Source organism: Notothenia rossii, assembly GCF_949606895.1.
Source record: "Notothenia rossii genome assembly, chromosome: 4".
NCBI classification, from domain to species: domain Eukaryota; kingdom Metazoa; phylum Chordata; class Actinopteri; order Perciformes; family Nototheniidae; genus Notothenia; species Notothenia rossii.
In genome coordinates, this window is record NC_136902.1 from 59,620,348 (window position 1) to 59,633,953 (window position 13,606).

A 13,606-nucleotide genomic window follows, 5' to 3' on the forward strand; every position below is an offset into this window, starting at 1 on the left:
TTGTCCCACTCTTGACCTAACAATCAACATTGGCACCTCTGTTGTTTCCCCGACTCAGACTGCAAGGAATCTGGGTGTGATCCTAGATAACAAACTGTCCTTCACTGCAAACATTGCTGCTACAACCCGCTGCTGCAGATACACACTTTACAACATCAGGAGAATACGTCCCCAGCTGACCCAGAAAACAGCGCAGGTTCTGGTCCAGGCTCTCATCATCTCACGCCTAGACTACTGCAACTCCCTCCTGGCTGGTCTACCTGCATGTGCCATCCGACCTCTGCAGCTCATCCAGAATGCAGCGGCTCGTCTGGTCTTCAACCTTCCAAAATTCTCCCACACCACGCCGCTCCTCTGCTCCCTTCAACGGCTTCCGGTAACTGCTAGAATCCACTTCAAGACACTGGTACTTGCGTGCCATGCTGCGAATGGTTCTGGCCCTTCCTACATCCAGGACATGGTTAAACCGTACACCCCAGCACGTGCACTCCGCTCTGCATCAGCCAAACAGCTCGCTGCACCCGCACTGCGAGGGGGACCCAAGTTCCCATCAGCAAAAACACGTGGGTTTGCTATCCTGGCTCCAAAATGGTGGAATGAGCTCCCCATTGACATCAGGACAGCAGATAGCTTGCCCATCTTCCGGCGCAGACTGAAAACTCATCTCTTTCGACTCCACTTCGAGCGATAGAATTACTAACAAAGCACTTATATACTGATAAAGGACTGGCTTATCTAAAGCCAGTTGAGTAGCACTTGACATGTTTGGCTCTATGAGACCTGATGTACTTATATGATTCTGTTTTTCTTCAAGGTTGTATCTTCCTGGTCGAACGTACTTATTGTAAGTCGCTTTGGATAAAAGCGTCAGCTAAATGCAATGTAATGTAATGTAATAATCACACAAAATCTGTGTTTTATATTTAATAATTCTGTGTTCTTTATTTATTGATTGTTCAATCCCTGACAAGGCCGGAGATGAAATATCTACATACATCTTATAAGAGTATCATACATATGTATAATATCAGTTAAAATAAGTGCTTCTGTTACGGTAGAGTAAAGCAGGCAGGACCCAAATGCAGAAACTGATAACACCTTTATTTCAAGGATATAAAAATAACTTGGACAAAACAGAACACTCACCGGTGAACTCAGTCACAAACAAAAGACGAACCAACACTGAACACAGGAAGAGACAAGACTAAATACAGGGAGGGGTAATCACAGGACGAGAAACAACCGGGCAGGGGAGGAGAAACACAAGGGCTACAGGTGAACACAATCAGACAATTAGACACACCAGGGAAACTAACGACAGGAAGGAAAAACACAGGGAGAGGGACCAGACAATACACAAGGAGGAAAACAAGACAGGGAGAACCGAACAGCAAAATAAACCCAAACATACAAAACTAAAAACGTGACATAACATGAGAATCGTGACAGCTTCAACATAGTTAACAATGCTGGAGGTATGCACAAATATTGATATTTTCGGTCTGTTTCCGGTATTTGTTTATGACGATGTGATGTGAGATGTGAGACTGGAATTGCACAGAGGAAAATAACGTATCTATGCCACAATTTTAGATGCAGATTTTGTTAAACTAATACGTTTGCGCTGTGGACCAACACTATACATTGACGGGGAAGGGGGTAGCAATAAAGATAACACCATTAAACAGTTAAACAACATAACATAAATAATATTGATAGCAGCGTCCCGAGCAACCACCTTGGTAACAATGAAAACGTTGTATGGACACATTTTCCTGAAGTAATCTTCGTAATAACTAGCAAACTAAAGATCATATACATCCACTGCACACATAATCTCAAATAACAACTCATATTTCTCGCATCAAATTACATCAAAACGCATTTTAATGGCCAAACTAACTTTAAAATAGGCATTTTCCACCGAGAATAAAACGAATGTCGGCCAAGGTTTTTTTTTTCTGCAGGGAGAAATTTGAAGATCACGTGACATAGACGCCAGCCCTTGCAATGAATGGTGAAAAAAAATGTAGGGATCCTACAATTTCAGAGGCGTTTTTGTAGAAATACTGCGTCCTACGTTGTGGACCAACGTAGTTATTACACGTTTTTTTTGTGAGACTGGGTTGGATTAGGTTGGCAATAATATTGGAATAATCATGCAATCACCTTGTTAATATAAGCCAATACAACGTACATGATAGGACACTTTTTAACAACAGTGACAGTTGGCCAACTTTATAAAACTTCAACAACCGCTTTGGTCCCAACTGTGTTCATCACTTCCTGGTGTCTCCTGGTTTGAGTTGTTTTAAGCTTCTTGCAGTGCTTTATTATTTGCAACGTTCATTTATGCAGAACTTTTAGTAAACGCTACAAATGTTCGGTCCATTTGCATGAGTTTTGAAAAAGCAGCGCGTTTCTCCTAATGGAAATGTGTTGGGCAGTTGAAGCACATTTTTACCCGTCGGCCACCATAAGTAACTCCATCTGGCGTGAATTCTGGGATTTTATCCTCTGCAAACAACAACAACAAAAACTTAAAAAACACACTGCAGGAAAGGGAAAACCCCAAAAAGCACAATAGGACCATAATAGGAAGTAAAATAGTGCAACAAAAAATAGATAAGTGAGCTATGCACATGTATAGAATCAAATAATACATTTAAACAAAAAATAATGGAGGCTAGTATAATGATATATAAATATGGATATTTGGAATAAACAGACATACAGATGAACATTGTAATGTATAGTGTTGAGCTCACGGGTTCAACAGTATATTGCCTGTGGGATAAAACTGTCACTGAGTCTGGTGGTTATAGTGCACGAATAGGAACAAGAAGTTGTATATTATAAGTAGCCTAATTTAAATTGTAGCTAAAATGTGTGATTATATGTTTTTTCTAACACGTAGCATTACCTCCTATAAGCTATAGTTAATCTTGCCTTTTGAGGTCAGTGGTTAGATTTGATAGCAGGGCGAAGTTATGTCGGTTCAGTAGGAGGAGTCAAGAGAGTTAGACAGAGAGAGAGAGGAGGGGGGGGGGGTGAGAGAGAGAGACAGAGAGAGAGACAGAGAGAAAGAGACACACGCACACATCCACAGATGGGCTCAGGAGACAGTCGCAGCGGGAGTTTACCGGGTGTTTTCGGGGAGATGCTGTCCCCACCGAGGCGATGGATCAGGGACCAGTCTCCAGGCTCTGTCACCTCGTAAGTCCGCTCCTCTTCTGTTCGCTCTCCTGCTTCCCGCTCTCTGATTGTTTAACATTCCAGAAACAGCCTCAGCGGTTTGTAGGACGAATACAGAATATATTAGTTATAATTTGCTAGTAAAAAAAAGACCCTCTCTCCTCCTTCAGACGGTTGGTCCAAAGTGAACTCATGCAGGCTGTCTGTAGAAGGAGTGCAACACTTAAGACAACTTAAAGTCTATCTCTATTTCTGCTGTAAAACTGAATGTTAAACACAACATAAAGGAACGATTTGGTAGAAAGTTCCAGAGGTTTAAATGAGCTTTTGAACCGATCATACCATGGCTGAATTGAGTTAAAGATGTTTCTTATCACACTTACATTATGTGACCAAGACTCTTTTTGAATTGTTTCCAAATGTGTGCAAGTTAACTTAAAATTAGCGACGTGAACTCTAGTGCTAAATAGATTAGTTGCTTTATCAATTAGTAAAGTACGGAGTCCCTAAAGGGACATGGAAAAAAGTAAAATAATATATTTTTTTATTAATTATAAATAAACTGTGAACTTTAATGCTACGATGTATGTGATGTCAGATAGTAATATAGTAATACATGAAAAACATGAAATGAAATAGCCTACTATATGACAGTAAAACAAGAATAGAGTTAAAGTGTGATTTGTAAAATATCCATAAAAAAAAGTAAATCTGCTTACAGTTCTGTTTCATGTGGGTGTTAAGAGATGTATCCATATCTCTTAATTTTGCTCTCAAAGTGCACCAGATTGATGCTTTTAACTTCAATATTAAAAAATATATAAATCTTCCCAGGGAAGCATGCCCCCGGAACCGCGGTGAATTTGGTTTTAGGTTGGATATTCGACGGACATTCGCGGAACCGCCAGCAGCGTCAGTTTCCCGGACCCGCCAGCAGCGTCAGTTTCCCGGACCCGCCAGCAGCGTCAGTTTAACGGGGAGATCTTCTCCACGAAACGAGGCTTTCATTTAGGGACCATCAACAAATGACTTTTACAATTACACAAGAAAAATGTTCTTTTTAATAAATCGACAGCTTCTCGATCATGATGCGAATATGAAGCAAATTCACTCCAGAGAATACATTTATTGAACACACATTTTAATACTTTAAATACGTTTTATTAATAGTTTTGATTGAACATTTGCTTATTTCTTCAATAACTTCCAGGTCATGTGACCTAATCACTCAAAATCAATGTTGGGTCAAAGAACTACATTGGCTAAATAAGACACACCTCTTTTTATTGCATTTTAATACTTAAAATATTTTTATATTAATATTTTAATGCGAAAATGAGCTTATTTCTTCAATACCTTCCAGGTCATGTGACCGATTCACTCAAAATCAATGTTGGGTCAAAGAACTACACCGGCTGAATAGGACACACCTCTTTTTATTCCATTTTAACCCTCTAAATATTTTATATTAATATTTTGATGGAAAAATTAGCTTATTTCTTCAATACCTTCCTGGTCATGTGACCGATCCACTCAAAATCAATGTTGGGTCAAAGAACTACACCGGCTGAATAGGACACACCTCTTTTTATTCCATTTTAACCCTCTAAATATTTTATATTAATATTTTGATGGAAAAATGAGCTTATTTCTTCAATACCTTCCTGGTCATGTGACCAATCCACTCAAAATCAATGTTGTGTCAAAGAACTACACTGGCTAAATAGGACACACCTCTTTTTATTGCATTTTAATACTTAAAATATTTTTATATTAATATTTTAATGCGAAATTGAGCTTATTTCTTCAATACCTTCCAGGTCATGTGACCTAATCACTCAAAATCAATGCTGGGCCAAATAACTACACTGGCTGAATAGGACACACCTCTTTTTATTGCATTTTAATACTTAAATAATTTGTATATTAATATTTTGATGCAAAAATAAGCTTATTTCTTCAATACCTTCCAGGTCATGTGACCGATTCACTCAAAATCAATGTTGGGTCAAAGAACTACACTGGCTGAATAGGACACACCTCTTTTTATTGCATTTTAACACTCTAAATATTTTATATTAATATTTTGATGGAAAAATTAGCTTATTTCTTCAATACCTTCCTGGTCATGGGACCGATTCACTCAAAATCAATGTTGGGTCAAAGAACTACACTGGCTAAATAGGACAAACCTCTTTTTATTGCATTTTAACCCTGCAAATATTTTATATTAATATTTTGATGGAAAATTAGCTTATTTCTGCAATACCTTCCAGGTCATGTGACCGATTCACTCAAAATCAATGTTGGGTCAAAGAACTACACTGGCTGAATAGGACACACCTCTTTTTATTGCATTTTAATACTAAAATAATTTGTATATTAATACTTTGATGCACAAATTAGCTTATTTCTTCAATACCTTCCAGGTCATGTGACCGATTCACTCAAAATCAATGTTGGGTCAAAGAACTACACTGGCTGAATAGGACACACCTCTTTTTATTCCATTTTAACCTTCTAAATATTTTATATTAATATTTTGATGGACAAATTAGCTTATTTCTTCAATACCTTCCTGGTCATGGGACCGATTCACTCAAAATCAATGTTGGGTCAAAGAACTACACCGGCTGAATAGGACACACCTCTTTTTATTCCATTTTAACCCTCTAAATATTTTATATTAATATTTTGATGGAAAAATTAGCTTATTTCTTCAATACCTTCCAGGTCATGTGACCTAATCACTCAAAATCAATGCTGGGCCAAAGAACTACACTGGCTGAATAGGACACACCTCTTTTTATTGCATTTTAATACTTAAAATATTTTTATATTAATATTTGAATGCGAAATTGAGCTTATTTCTTCAATACGTTCCAGGTCATGTGACCTATCACTCAAAATCAATGCTGGGCCAAAGAACTACACTGGCTGAATAGGACACACCTCTTTTTATTGCATTTTAATACTAAAATAATTTGTATATTAATACTTTGATGCAAAAATTTGCTTTTTTCTTCAATACCTTCCAGGTCATGTGACCGATTCACTCAAAATCAATGTTGGGTCAAAGAACTACACTGGCTGAATAGGACACACCTCTTTTTATTCCATTTTAACCTTCTAAATATTTTATATTAATATTTTGATGGAAAAATTAGCTTATTTCTTCAATACCTTCCTGGTCATGGGACCGATTCACTCAAAATCAATGTTGGGTCAAAGAACTACACCGGCTGAATAGGACACACCTCTTTTTATTCCATTTTAACACTCTAAATATTTTATATTAATATTTTGATGGGAAAATTAGCTTATTTCTTCAATACCTTCCTGGTCATGTGACCGATCCACTCAAAATCAGTGCTGGGTCAAAGAACTACACTGGCCGCATAGGACACACTTCTTTTTATTCCATTTTAACCCTCTAAATATTTTTATATTAATATTTTGATGGAAAAATGAGCTTATTTCTTCAATACCTTCCTGGTCATGTGACCGATCCACTCAAAATCAATGTTGTGTCAAAGAACTACACTGGCTAAATAGGACACACCTCTTTTTATTGCATTTTAATACTTAAAATATTTTTATATTAATATTTTAATGCGAAATTGAGCTTATTTCTTCAATACCTTCCAGGTCATGTGACCTAATCACTCAAAATCAATGCTGGGCCAAAGAACTACACTGGCTGAATAGGACACACCTCTTTTTATTGCATTTTAATACTTAAATAATTTGTATATTAATATTTTGATGCAAAAATTAGCTTATTTCTTCAATACCTTCCAGGTCATGTGACCGATTCACTCAAAATCAATGTTGGGTCAAAGAACTACACTGGCTGAATAGGACACACCTCTTTTTATTCCATTTTAACCCACTAAATACTTTTATATTAATAATTTTATGTGAAAATTAGCTTATTTCTTCAATAACTAATGACTCAAAATCACTTTATTAATTGAATACTAGTCTGTACACAATAGAAACAGCTCTTTATATCGGATAATATTACATCCTCTATTTAATATTAATATTTCTATTACAAATTCAGGGTTTTTTCTATAGCTTCCCTGTCATGTGACCCAGTGATTAATGATCAGAAAGTAATACAAACAAGGCTACACAGGACACATGTTTTACTAATCGTCATCATTGAGCACATTTCAAGTATTACTTGCACAAAGGACATTTCCAATATCCTGTCTCTGCCTTTTTAAGGTCTCTGCTGTCCATTGCCAGACACTGGGCATGGTACCATCGTTCGCAGTCATCACACTGAACCTGTTGAAGTGAAAGAAATAATGTATTTATAATATATTTGTACCTTAGATTACCATTCAGTTGTCTTAATACTCAAGTGTTAGTGAGGAATCAGCTGACACAATCATCTACTCCTTAAAACCCACTCCCTGTGTTTTAACATGCTCTATTGTTTTGTTTTATTTTTTTTGTTTTATTGTTCTGTCTTTTACATTTTTTGATTTAAGTATTCCAGTAGTGAGTGTTGCATTTTTTAAATGTATTGTATTTAGTTGTTTAAAATTAAATGTGTTTTAGATTGACTTTTAAAATCTGTCCAGGGACTACAGATGAAAAATAGCCTCTTGGCTAACTCTGGCATATTTACAGAAATGTTCATTAATGTGCACTGTCCCTGTTAAATAAATAAATAAATGTAGACATCACAATTACACATTTTCTTCACAACAGCTCACCCAGTCTGTGATGGGAGATCCAGATCCTGGAGGCCTTAAGGCAGCACACATAGCACAATAAGTGTGCTCATCAAAGACTGAAACAAGATAACAATACATGTATGTCAGCTTCTATATAAATACAGACACCCATATATACATATACATATATTCATATTTATTTACCTGATGCCTCAAGGATTTCGAGAGCCAGTTCTCTCCTCTCCTGTGTCATGTATTTCTTTGAACACTCGAAATTCACATTCGGGATCAGAGGGAAGGATTCCATGACTGCCTTTGCCATCTAAACAAACAACACTTATGTTATGGAGGGTTTTTCTTCTTTATTGTATAGTAATACAGATACAGACAAAAACATGAGACACATTATAGAAAACATCCACCCTTGACTAGAATGCCTCCCAAAACCTTTGATTATTGATATAGACCGGTCCTATTATTGGAATTTTGAGATATTCAGAAGCAAAGTTTTGTCAATTAAACTTTCTGTGTTCAAGTGAATACTAATTTAAGTTCAACAATGTTGTGTCATAATCCAATTGTTGTCAGTTGTGAAAAATACAATAAACAACAACATGATATCGGCATTATACTATATATTGTCCTTTGGCCAACCTGCCTGCTAAATATTATGGGGATCAGCATCGGCCTTTAAAAAACCTTTATCGGACGGTCAACCACTACTTTTGACAGCTTTTTTAAATCCGTCCTTGCATTAAACTGTCTTTCACATTAAAAACTCTGCTTGTTAACTGGATGAAAACAGAATCTCTTCAGCTCACCTTCACAACAACGACACCACAGCTACATCCATCCTTTTGAAGTGGGTGACCCATAACGCCTCCCTTCCACTTAACATCCACCCAGTCTGTTATGCTGTGGAGTGTCCTCCTCATCCTGAAGTACTCCCTGAGAAAGGATAATGTCAACACACTTTACATTTCTAATTATGTGGCTCCTAAAGATAATGTAACAGAAATTCATACTGTTTGTATTCACCATATGACCATTTATTTGTATAAGGGGCAGCCACAGGTCAGCTATAGATATCACTGTCTGAACACAGACTGTATCAGACTGTTTAAAATGCTTTCAATGCTGTCTGTGAGTATGAATGTGACACATTTTTTACATTTTTTACGTTTAAATATAGTTTTTCCTTGAATTTTAAAATATCTATTGAATTTTGATTTACTGTATTCTTTTGGCAGCATGTTCGGAGTCATCAAGCTCTTCGATGCTTTGAGCTGGATCCACCAGGAATACGGTGCTGGTTTTGGCATGAATGTACTGTGAAAAAGTAAAAGCACTTTTCATCAAAAAAGATTTTTGGTTTCACCATGTAAGTCTTGTGCTTTAACAGAAATAATACAATAACACAAATAAGTACAAACCAGCAACTTCCAGTGGTTGTTTTTGACAAGTACAAAGGACAGGACAGCTTCATAGTTGTGAAATTTTACCTATAATGCCATCAAATAAAGGATTAAAACAAACTTGAAGGCTAAGGTAAAAATAACAACAACATCAGTCTGACAATTATGTTCTTGTGCCATTCATTGGTCGTGCTTAAAACAAGTGTTGGTATGGAAATTCAATAGTAAGTAGATTTATCAGGTGATTTAACTAATGACTATAGTTTCAGAGAGGATACAGTAAAATAATCTCAGTTAATTTCCTATTTAAGATCTCAGCCAATGCTTCACTCCATGTACCTAATGGGTGAGTGTGAGCCCACATATCAAATCCACACCTACTTCCCCCTAAAGTATCACCATGCACAAACACAACACACCACACACATAAACATACACAGACCACACACATTACCTTTGGTAAACTGTGAGATGTTAGCTGAGTTCTGTCCCCGAACAAAATGACACCTGCTGTGTAGTGATTTAGCAAGTACATTTTGTTCACAACGCCGAATTTGTCGGCAGCAACATGAAACACGCCTTCAATTACCTGGCAAAAAAAATCATAACAATTTGCCAATTAATGCATATTCCCAGTTATACTGAACTTTCATTCCCTGCAACTTTGAGAATCTTGTGACTGACAAAAGTATCTAGACATTTTTTTCAGATACTTTTTGGGCAGAAATCGTTAAATGCTAGATAAAGAAAATGACACAGTGTAGAGTGAAACTTCAGACACTTGAAACATGTAGTAACGTACCTCCCCTGTCAACCACTGGTGGGGTCGAAGTGAGCATAGCTCACAGTGGCGGATAAGTAAGATGCGTCCTTTCATCTGTGAGGGGAGCACTGCCACGACCACCTCGGTGTCCTTTTTTTCCCACAGCCAGGTCAACTAAGTCAAGATTGAGGGGAAATAGATGCATTCTGTTTAATATGGACACTTGAGGAATCTTTTAACCCTCCGGTATCACTCTGGACATTTTTGTCCCGAATGACTAATTAGGGTAGTGCATTTGAATGATACCAGAGGGTTAACAATCTTGAATGTTTGGGTGGAGGCCTTGTTTTTGTATATGCACCATCAAAGCTACATACACAAAATATAATTAAACTGTCCATGTGTATGCATTTAACCTCAGTCCCTTTTAGAGTTTTCACTAAATGTCATTAAACAGGCTGCTCAGGAACAGAAACTGTAATTGCAGTTTAAAGTCTGATTTAGAAATCTAGTTTCTGTTATAAGTTTGTATGCTGTATTTACATTTTTCATCTTCATATTCTCCCCCTACAACATGCACCTAATCATATTGGGTTATAATACTTCATGTCCTTTGTCCTTCACCTCACTCACCAATTTAGTCCATGCTTTACTTTCTGACAATATTTACTTATTCCATTGTTACAATTAAAATGCTGGAGAACAATTTACACACTCTGAACATAGTAAGTCTTAGAGAAACTCACATTTCCCTGTGCATATTTTTCCTGTTGGTCCACTTTTCTTTTCTTCACCTTTGTGGCAGGTGGGCTCTTGGGGTTGGGTAGTGTTTTTGGTGGATTGAAGTACTTGGACTTGGGCTTGGTGTGACCAGCAGAACTTTCCCGCTTGTTCCACTGTTCCTCGTGGTCATCATCTGGCCTGCTAGGATGTCCAAAGTTTTTGTCCAGAATATGCATTGGCAGATTGTGTTGCTCAATGTGCTCTATATATCTTCCTTGTATTGAGGCATACATTTTGGAGACAAAAACTCAGCTGGTCTCAGGTACTTTTTTTTTAAAAGGATGGAGTGTTTGACCAACCCAAACCAGAGCTCAACATGGCAGTTGGTATCCCTGGTTTTATGACTTCTATCTTTTTTAGAGGTACCTTTTCTATGTCGCGACAGATCCCCAAGCAACAAACCACTCCACAAAGGGAAGATCCCCATGTAGTTTTTTAACATTGCATCAATGGCACCAGGACAGAGGTAGTGGTTTTTTACATGAACAGCATCGTCAGAGAGAATGTCACACTCTGCTTGGTCCCGTCTGACTTGAAAAGCTTGTGTAAAAGGGGACTTTCCAATAATGTTATGAGCATTTTTTTCCATTTTGCTTTCCTCCTCTCCCATTACATGTCCAATTTCCTCCAGTTTCACGTCCCGAGTTTGCAAAATGCACTTGTCGAGGTACATTTTGTTCTGTTTCACCAAATTAGTGTACTCCACTACATCAAAAAGCACACACATATGATAAAAAACATCAAGGGCTTCCTGCATACTTGTGCAGTTCAGGATGTACGCGAAACAGAATGTTGCATATTCCTGTGTGCCTCTGTCTACAGTTTTTTTTCCAAATGCTTGTGACACAGCCTTCATGATATGAGCAGAGCACAGATGCAGCACAGTGAAGTTAGGAATCAGTTCAGTTTGTCCAGACACTATCTCAAATGCTCTGTCAAGGTACACTGACATATTTTCCCTGTTAAAAGACAGAAGCACACTGTTTATCAGAGCCCAACTATAATCTGTCTCAACCTGTGCTATCTTTCTTTTTGTTGTGTAAGACAACTTTCTCTTAAATTCCATGAGCCAATGGGAAATAGATGGAATGGAATGGCTATTGGTGATCAGTTCTGTGACAGGCAAGGGAGGCTTATCCTTACCCATTCCGGGCAAAACCAAATCATAATACAAGACCCGCTTATTTTGATCAGGAATTTTCTGTATCACGCTGCCTGTGGCATCAAGGTAGAGGGCCGTAGGTGTTGGCTTTTTCAAGTGCTCAGTCAATATCTTTATTCCAGCATCTGTGTATAAATGCACAGCAAACGGATCAATTTGTAGGTGCTGAAGATAGCCTTTTGATGATGCATGACTGCTGCTCTCTTTGATTATTTTTTGAGTCAACATGAGTTCAAGCATCATGTCATCGTGGAGCCTTGCACTTTTCTTCACTTCAGAGGATATTTTCTTTAATACGTCTTTTGTGAGGCTTCTGCTTATGTTACCAGCCATTATTTCCTCTACTGGTGTCTGTCTCAACATAGTGTAATAATAATTGCTGACACCACTGGTTAAGGCTTTGGAAATTGTTCCTCTTCTCTTGTATTTTGCTGGTCTAAATCGCCTTTGATTTTTATGGTGTATAACTTCACCAATGCGCATGACTTTAAAAAATATTTTTTTATCCGTTGATTTTGGCCTGTTCTTTTTTCAGAAACTGTAGACAGCGAATTAAATTAAAGCGCACATCCATTAAATGTGCATTTTCCAGAGGCACAGAAAAATGGCGAATTCTTTTTATGGCTATCATTTGTCTTAACATGCTGGTATTTGAAAGCAAGTGTGCAGCATGGATTATTTTCGAAAATTCCTGATAAAATGTATCAGTCCAGGGGGGACGGAGTTTTTTTTTGCAATGTTTAGTTTTAATTTTGTTCCATTGTTTTCTTGTCATGGCAATTTTGAACTTTTTTGGCCCTGCTTTGCACTTTCTGTTCATTTTTGTTGTCATTTTGGTGGCTGTCTCTGTACTTTGTTGGTCTGACTCTTCTGTGTCTATCTCAGACTGTGGCTGTGCGTTACTTATTTCCCTGTCATCCTGACTTGTGTCCTTGTCTTTCTCACCTGTAGGTGCGCTGTAAGACTGTTTTTCTTCATCGTTCTTATCCTCATCTTTCCCCACAGGCTCTGTCCCTGTTTTTCGTTTGTTTCTTTTTCTTTTTTTTAACCTTTTCTGGCCCTTTCTTGTCCTTGCCTGTTTGTCCCTTTCTGTTCATTGTTGTTGTCATTTTGGTGGCTGTCTCTGTACTTTGTTGGTCTGACTCTTCTGTGTCTATCTCAGACTGTGGCTGTGCGTTACTTATTTCCCTGTCATCCTGACTTGTGTCCTCGTCTTCCTCACCCGTAGGTGCACTGTAAGACTGTTTCTTGATACTGTGCTGTCCATCTCTCCCTCTTTCACTGACATATTTTCCTAAATACAAACATTACAAAAGCAAAAAATCTCATTTAACTACTGTATCTCTTATTGCAAGACTACAATGCAACTTTAAGCAATCTGCCATCCTTGGGTCAATTACAGTAAATTATGTTAACATCCTACTGTGATGGCTGTAGTATTTAATTAAATAAGAACATTAACCCTTATGCCTCCCTAATGAAATGCATTATCCAGGCTACTGTTTAATTTTGCGAGCATTCTGATTGTGTTAAGAATATGACACGGCATTTGGTAAAGATGTTAGTGTTTTGGAAACATGTTCTTAATAATGTGTAA

At 37.5% G+C, this 13,606-nt stretch overlaps 3 protein-coding genes across 4 annotated transcripts in view; 1 reads left to right on the top strand and 2 right to left on the bottom strand.

Annotated features, from left to right (window-relative positions):
- kcnj13 (potassium inwardly rectifying channel subfamily J member 13) overlaps positions 1–4,040 on the bottom strand; it is an 88,284-nt gene extending 84,244 nt beyond the window's left edge. For both annotated transcript variants that reach the window (XM_079676851.1, XM_079676850.1), the window contains exons 1-2: positions 3,915–4,040; positions 3,144–3,286 (exon numbers count right to left, since the gene is read on the bottom strand). The gene's annotated coding sequence lies outside the window, so the exon portion shown is untranslated. The remainder of the gene's footprint in view (positions 1–3,143; positions 3,287–3,914) is intronic.
- Positions 3,089–13,606, top strand: part of LOC307034866 (uncharacterized protein) — a gene marked incomplete at its 3' end in the record, with an annotated part of 38,392 nt that continues 27,874 nt past the window's right edge. The window contains exon 1 of the mRNA XM_079673792.1: positions 3,089–3,216. Coding sequence (XP_079529918.1) covers positions 3,110–3,216 — 107 coding nt within the window. The 5' untranslated portion in view covers positions 3,089–3,109. The remainder of the gene's footprint in view (positions 3,217–13,606) is intronic.
- LOC307036487 (uncharacterized protein) lies at positions 7,144–9,027 on the bottom strand. Its single transcript, XM_079676849.1, has 4 exons — positions 8,708–9,027; positions 8,091–8,208; positions 7,926–8,002; positions 7,144–7,491 (listed from the first exon to the last, which is right to left on the bottom strand). Exons 1-4 carry the CDS (start codon positions 8,819–8,821, stop codon positions 7,381–7,383), a joined length of 420 nt encoding a protein of 139 aa, XP_079532975.1. The 5' UTR covers positions 8,822–9,027; the 3' UTR covers positions 7,144–7,380.